At 37.3% G+C, this 7,948-nt stretch overlaps 1 protein-coding gene across 1 annotated transcript in view; it reads right to left on the minus strand.

Moving 5' to 3' along the window:
* The window catches only part of APPBP2 (amyloid beta precursor protein (cytoplasmic tail) binding protein 2), a 101,290-nt gene that overhangs the window by 44,740 nt on the left and 48,602 nt on the right, over positions 1–7,948 (minus strand). The window contains exon 4 of the mRNA XM_011953651.1: positions 3,913–4,036. Coding sequence (XP_011809041.1) covers positions 3,913–4,036 — 124 coding nt within the window. The remainder of the gene's footprint in view (positions 1–3,912; positions 4,037–7,948) is intronic.

Here is a 7,948-nt window from a genome sequence, read left to right on the forward strand (position 1 = left end):
CACCATGTTAGCCAGGATGGTCTCGATCTCCTGACCTCATGATCCACCCGCCTCAGCCTCCCAAAGTGCTGGGATTACAGGCGTGAGCCACCATGCCCGGCCACATTCAACTCTTTGTAAACATATGCATGCACACACACACACACATACATACACTACCCAACCCCACCCCACCGTCCAGTTCAAGAAGTTCTTTTTATCATTTAAAAAAAAAAAAACCACTAAAGGAATACATGTCAATTATTTAAAAGCATAATAAACAGTAGAAAAGGATTTAAAATAAAAAGTAAGTCTGTTCTGCCTAACTCTCACAAGCCCAAAGGCAATCTCTGTTCCCTTATCTGGAGGTTCTAGAAAATTCTTGACCTTAAACAAACCATGCTCACATGGACTGATAAGCTCCAAAGAAAAAATTGAAAAGGGGGTTGCAGGTGTGATTTTAAGTTTGTCATCCCCCCAAAACAAACCAATTCAGCAACTGTGGCTATTTCTGAGCAGCAGGGTTATAGACAACAATTTTCTTCCTCATAGCTTTCTGGGTATGTTTGGCCACAGACATGTATAGGCAAGAAAAACAAAGCCATTAAATAGAAAATGAATAAATGGAAATAGGCAGAGTCTCCAAAGAATACAAAAGGACTGAAAAATAGTACCAGTTTTAACTACTTTCTATCAAGAAAGGCTAGGAAGGTTCTCTGACCTTTGTTGTATAATGGTTTGCCACTACCCCCATATTAGATATTGGTTTTGTGACATTAAATTGAAAAACATACTTTTATTCTTGCCTCAGGCTCAAAGCCCCTGGGACTGGCCACAGGATTTGATTTTTATCTGTTCTGCAAAACACTTCTTTTCCAATTCAATTAAACACATGGTCAACTAATACCTCAAATTTCTCTCTGCCTTAAAAAAAGACTAAGCCATCAAATTTTAATCATCTTGTCAAATGATATTAAGTAGATGAAAAAAAGTACTTATTATAAATAAATTATATTAAATACACTTGTAATGACCAAGAATTTGGCAAGGTTAGTTGAATAAAGGCAAATTTTATTTTGAAATTTCAAATTCATAAAGACTAATGTCTTGGTATACAGGCAGTGAGTTGGCATTATAAATGGCTTTGTTCCTTGGTCCAGACAATATTCTAGTTTCACATGTGCTTGCTAAAAAGACAGCTAGTTCTGAATTGTTAATTAACTATTGTTTTTATTTATTTTAAATATTTTTTATAGAAATGGGGTCTTACTGGTCTCCAATTCCTAGCTCAAGCAATCCTCAAATCTTGGCCTCCCAAAGTGCTGGGATTACAGGCGTGAGCCACTGCACCCAGACAGTTATCTACCCAATATTCTTCATGTTTTCTTCCTTAATGTAGACTCATGAGTTAATTCATGCACAATTGAAAATGTTTTGCTCCTCAAACTATATTACACAGATTAGAAGTTGTGTAGAATGTATCCCAGTTTCCAGTTTAAAAGAAAGGTAATCCAAGAGATAGGGTTAGACTTCTGGGAAAGCAATTTTTTTCTGATTTAAAAAAGAAGAGTCAGCTGTCATGCACTTTTTGCCCTCCCTTCTTCTCACTGCCTATTAACACTTACAACCATAATGATGTGAGCTACTTGCTAAAGATGACACACTAGGAAGGAGAGAAGGAAACTGACTTGTCTTGTGAGAAAACTAAACCTTTTGATAAGGCTAAAGTCAAATTTATACAGGAATTTTAAAATCAGAAGAACATAGGTATTTGGGTGAAATAAATCTGAATATGTGAACAAAAAAACAAAGCACATACAAAAAAGAATGTGCTTTATCTTTTGGTCAAGATTGCTATAGTGAATAATCTATGATAAAATCATACAAAATCCCCTTTCTGTTCCAAATTAACTAGTTTATGTACATAGAAATATATAACTAACCCCTCAAATCCCATATGGGATAGTCTAGTCTCCTATTCCTAAAAATACAAAATAGGCAGAAGAGGGGGAAAAATGAGCGATTATTTTTATGAGTACTATAAATTATAGGGCTAAATACTAATTCTTTTTTTTGTTTGTTTGTTTGTTTTGAGGCGGAGTCTTGCTCTGTCGCCCGGACTGGAGTGCAGTGGCCAGATCTCAGCTCACTGCAAGCTCCGCCTCCCGGGTTTACGCCATTCTCCTGCCTCAGCCTCCGGAATAGCTGGGACTACAGGCGCCCGCCACCTCGCCCGGCTAGTTTTTTTTATTTTTTAGTAGAGACGGGGTTTCACCATGTTAGGCAGGATGGTCTCGATCTCCTGACCTCGTGATCCGCCCGTCTCGGCCTCCCAAAGTGCTGGGATTACAGGCTTGAGCCACCGCGCCCGGCCTAATACTAATTCTTTTACAGTTTCTGCACACACAGATTCCTATAATTTATCATACTCTTCTCAAGTATATGTGGGAAATTATCATCTTCTATAATATTATTTATAATTAAGTTTCCATATTACAAAATTAACTTCAGGATTTGAATGTCTGTCTGACATAGATAAGCCTTGTATAAAAAAGGGCAATGACAGCCTCAAAAGACTGAACTGGCCAAAAAAAAAAAAAAAAGAGAGAGAGAGTTTTACTCAATTTTAGCTTAAATCAACAATAATCTGGCTTGGGTGTGGTGACTCATGCCTGTAATCCCAGCACTTTGGGAGGCCCAGGCAAGAGGATTGCTTGAGCCCAGGAGTTGGAGACCGGACTGGGCAACACAGCGAAACATCATTTCTAATAAAAATAAATAAAATAAAAAATGTATTTAAAAAAACCCAAAACAAAAATACAATGGTTTTATAGGAGAATATTCTAGTTTTGAAGGGATTCAATTAACTCATCTAAAAAATACCTAGGAAACATGTACCTTAATTCAATAAAAATAGAAGACTGTAAATTCAATAAATTGATTGGACTTTAGTTAACTTAGGATAAAGAATTTCTGCTGTTTAATTTTTTGACTTTAATTTTTAGTTTTATATAAAAAATTCTTTTTAAGAAATGTCAAATCAAATTGGGAGACAAAGAGAAAACCTGTATGAAAATAAAGGTAGATGTAACATGTGCAGAAAAAAATAAGGACAATAAAGCAGAGTTACTTCTAGATTTGCTTGACTTTAAAGACATCTGTAAAAAAGTAATAAATGTATCCTCAAAGAAAAGTTACTCATAAAGCACTAATTTTGTTATGCACAATTATGGAAATGTAAACAAAGCAGGGGGTACAAAAGTAACACTCAAGGAAAAGTACATTTTTGGAGTTTCCTAGCATCCAGCGTCTACCACAGTTCCTAGTACATAAGTATTCAATAAATACTTGTTGAATGAATAAACAAACAAGCTCTATGATAAAGCAAAAAGATACATAAGAAACACATTCTGGGCCAGGCACAGTAGCTCCTGCCTGTAATCCCAGTACTTTGGGAGGCCAAGGCGGGTGGATCACCTGAGGTTAGGAGTTCGAGACCAGCCTGACCAATGTGGCAAAACCCCATCTCTACTAAAAATTAAAAAAATTAGCCAGGCATGGTGGCGCATGCCTGTAATCCCAGCACTCCGAAGGCTAAGACAGGAGACTCACTTGAACCCAGGACATGGAGGTTGCAGTGAGTCAAGATTGCACTACTGCAGTCCAGCCTGGGTAACAGAGCGAGACTCCATTTCAAAAATACAAATAAAAAAAGAAACACATTCTGGTTCATAACACTTAAATCTAATCTAACTGTCTATAGCAGATTAACTATATTTTAGAGATGAGAGGATGCCAGACTAGTGAAACTATGACATATAAACATCATCTCAGAGATTTACTCAAATGTTGGCATATACTTGTAACAGCTAAAACTATAAAAACCACTAAATACCATTATAGCACATAATTACAGGATATGTTCCAACTTACCTCACACAACATTCTACTGCACGAAACCAATGAAGCATCTCATCATGTAGAGTACACAGCTGAAGGCAGGACAGAAAAACTTTCTCAGCATCACTGTACCAGCCTGCATCTGAAAGAAAGCCACCTAAAAAAATAAGAAACACCAACTTTAGATAACTTAATAGCCTGAAAGCTAAAATGACATGCTGACAGTGAATATCACCTAAATTTAAAAAAAAAAAAAAAATGACACTAAAGTCTTGTGTTTAGCATAAAACACAGGTATGAATTGTGAGACTTGTATAAAAAAGTTTTGAACTAGAGGAAGGAGGATTAAGGCTAAGACCTTGAATAAGGAATCAAAAGTTTCAACCTTGTAAGAATACTCCATGGCCTAAGAGTTGTTATTTTCCAGCTAATGAGCTAACTAAATTATTTTGCTCTTTTCATCTTGGAGAGTACACATAACTTTAGCATCTCCCAATACACAATCTCAAAGAAGATAAATCTGAATATACTTAATTTTAGTATAGCAGTACATAACGGAGGATACACAGATTATAAAAAGACCATGATACTTAACTGATTATCTCATTTTTTTTTAACAGGAAATTACTGTCCTGGACAATGTTTCCTCAACATATTATCTTTTTGAGGATTCTGACCCCTAAAAATGACTAACATTTAATACACTGTTACTACACCATGTAAAACACTTCATATTGTGGTAACTACATGAACTCACTAACTTTCACAACACATCTTCAACTTAAATGCAATAACTGCCCCAAAGTAACAGATGAAAAAACTTGAGTCACAGGAAAACCAAAGCTTATAATCCAGTAAGTGAAAAGATTTGGATGCACACAATGTGACTTCAGAGGCTAAGTCTGTAGTCCCTATACTGCAATAGTTATTAAGGAATAATTTCTTAGTGCTATTCAGGATTAGTTACAATAACCAGAAAACACAAAGTAACATACCATCATGGTATGTTCTAAAACACATTTTTTTGCACATTAAAAAATCTCTGAAATTATCTGAGACCAGCCTGGGCAACATGGCAAAACCCTGTCTCTACAAAAGAAACAAAAGTAAGCCAGGTGTGGTGGCAAGTGCCTGTAGTCCCAGCTACTCAGAGGTTGGGGTGGGAGAATGGCTTGAACCTGGGAGGCAGAGACTGCAGTGAGTGGAGATCGCACCACTGCCCTCCAGCCTGGGCAACAGAGTCAGACCTTGTCTCAAACAACAACAACAAAAACACTCTGAAATTAGAGTACATCATAAAACTAATGGTATATTACAATAATTGGCTGCATTTTTTTTCTTGGCACACAAAAAATATGGTGTCTTAATAGTATTAATGTCTGAGTCAACAATATTATATTTTGCACAGACTCATGTTTTATATTTAATTAAAGCTACATGTAATTAAGCAATTTTTTAATTAGTTGGAGAGAACTGTGCTTTAGATCTTTCTAGGTTCCTCACCAAGTTGAGCAGAAAAATGAGGTTATTATTCATATTCATACTAAGCAATATTCTACTTATCATCCCAACATATTGTGCATTGTGCTGGTTATTAGAATATTGTCTCTCAGCTTCAAACCCACACTACTAGAGTCTGTTTGAGGATGCTGAACAAGGACTCTGCAAACCACATTTCTCTTTTGCTAGCTAGCTCCCTGTTTGGCTCAGCCAATAGGAGGCACTAGAGAAAAGGGCTGCAAGACTGGAAGAGCAAAGGACACTCTCCTTTCTGTATCTGTTAGTGAGGTTCCTGCTAACAAAAACACCTCAGGGTTTGCTTCTTTTCTTTGGTGGTAGTAATTCATTCCATTAAATAATAGTCAATACCATTTGCAGTTTTCCAATGCTTGCAAAACCAGTTTTACAGCACTCCATCAAACACCAGCAATAGACATCCAGGTTGCCCCTCCTAGAGGTCTAGATTCTAGACCCAAGGGCCCTCTTTTCAGTCCTCTAAGGCACTAGTAACAGTCTAGCAGTATCCTAGCTCCATGGGACAAACCCCTCCAACTTCTAATTTTTAATAATTCCAATCTCTTTCCTTGGTTCCCCAAGCCATAGGTATGGTAGCCAATTCTCACAGCTGCTTTGTCTATAATAACCAACTGTTCCCTTTTTGCCTTTTTAGTTCTCTAATATCTGGTTAAAAATGATCTGTATTAGGCCAGATACAGTGGCTCATGCCTGTAATTCCAGCATTTTTGGAGGCCAAGATGGAAGGAGCCCTTGAGGCCAAGAGTTCAAGACCACCCTGGGTAATACAGTGAGACCCTGTCTCCTAAATAAATAAATACTATTTTTTATCTTGATAATTGATTTTATAGCCTAGTGAAATGAACTATTCACATATAACATCTATTTCATTCACATCTTGTTGAGAAGGAAAACATTTATACAATGTTCTTAATTTCATTTGGTTCTTAGCTTGAAAATCCCTAAAAATTTAGGTTTATTCTAGAGCATAAAATCAAAACTTGTAATATTGACCCTAGAATTTACCTAAACTCAAGGAAAATACTACAAGAGAGCTGGGCTTCAGCTAAGTCAAATCCAGAACTAAATTTATTTTCTCTGTTCAAAACGAATGAGATCCTTATTTGTTTTCAAAAGAAGTTATGAAAAGAAGACAACAGCACAATTGTGGCAGCTGTCACAGCTTCTTACAATGACCATTTGTGCTTGAAAATGAAGTGGACATTTGCTATAATTAGAAGAAGTATCAATCCAGTAACCGCAGGATAGGTTACTATTTCTTTTTTTTAGGGACAGAGGTTTGCTCCTGTTGCCCAGGCTGGAGTGCAATGGTGTGATCAAGGCTCACTGCAACCTATGCCTCCTGGGTTCAAGCGATTCTCCTACCTCAGCCTCCTGAGTAGCTGAGATTACAGGCATGCGCTACCACACCCAGTTAATTTTGTATTTTTAGTAGAGACGGGGTTTCTCCATGTTGGTCAGGCTGGTCTCAAACTCCTGACCTCAGATGATCCGTCTGCCTCAGCCTCCCAAAGTCGGGGATTACAGGTGTGAGCCACCATGCCCGGCCAGGTTACTATTTCGATTAAAAACTTAATTTTAAGAAATGTGTTCCTTGCCTATAAGCATCAAATTAAACACTTGTTTAAGAAATAAATAAATTCAAACAATTTAAAAACATATGCCTGTTAAAAAATGTTTAGTTTTCCCTTTGAATAGCCTCATCACAATAAAGATGTGGCCTGTCAGAAAAGATCTTGGTCAGGGTGATAGTCCTACTTAATAATGCAGTCCTTTCTAAAAAACAATTTTTTAATTTTACTTTTTAGGATTAAAGAGTTTTTTTTATTATACTCTTAAGTTCTATGGTATATGCGCACAACATGCAGGTTACACGTGCCAGGTTGGTTTGCTGCACCCATTAAATCATCATTTACATTAGGCATTTCTCCTAACGCTATCCCTCCCCTATCCCCCTACCCCACGACAGGCCCCGGTGTGTGATATTCCCTGCCCTGTGTCCAAGTGTTCTCACTGTTCAATTCCCACCTGAGTGAGAACATGTGGTGGTTGGTTTTCTGTCCTTGCAATAGTTTGCTCAGAATGATGGTTTCCAGCTTCATCCATGTCCCTACAAAGAACATGTATTCACCCTTTTTTATGGCTGCATAGTATTCCATGGTGTATATGTGCCACATTTTCTTAATCCAGTCTAACACTGATGAATATCTGCGTTGGTTCCATGTACTTGCTATCGTGAATAGTGCCGCAATAAACACACGTGTGCATGTCTTTATAGCAGCATGATTTATAATCCTTTGGGTATATACCCAGTAATGGGATTGCTGGGTCAAATGCTATTTCTAGTTCTAGATCCTTGAGGAATCGCCACACTGTCTTCCACAATGGTTGAACCAGTTTACACTCCCACCAACAGTGTAAAAGCGTTCCTATTTCTCCACATGCTCTTCAGCATCTGTTGTTTCCTGACTTTTTAATGATCGCCATTCTAACTGGTGTGAGATGGTATCTCATTGTGGTTTTGATTTGCATT

This window comes from Colobus angolensis, unplaced genomic scaffold (genome assembly GCF_000951035.1).
Source record: "Colobus angolensis palliatus isolate OR3802 unplaced genomic scaffold, Cang.pa_1.0 Scaffold37, whole genome shotgun sequence".
Classification (NCBI taxonomy): Eukaryota; Metazoa; Chordata; class Mammalia; order Primates; family Cercopithecidae; genus Colobus; species Colobus angolensis.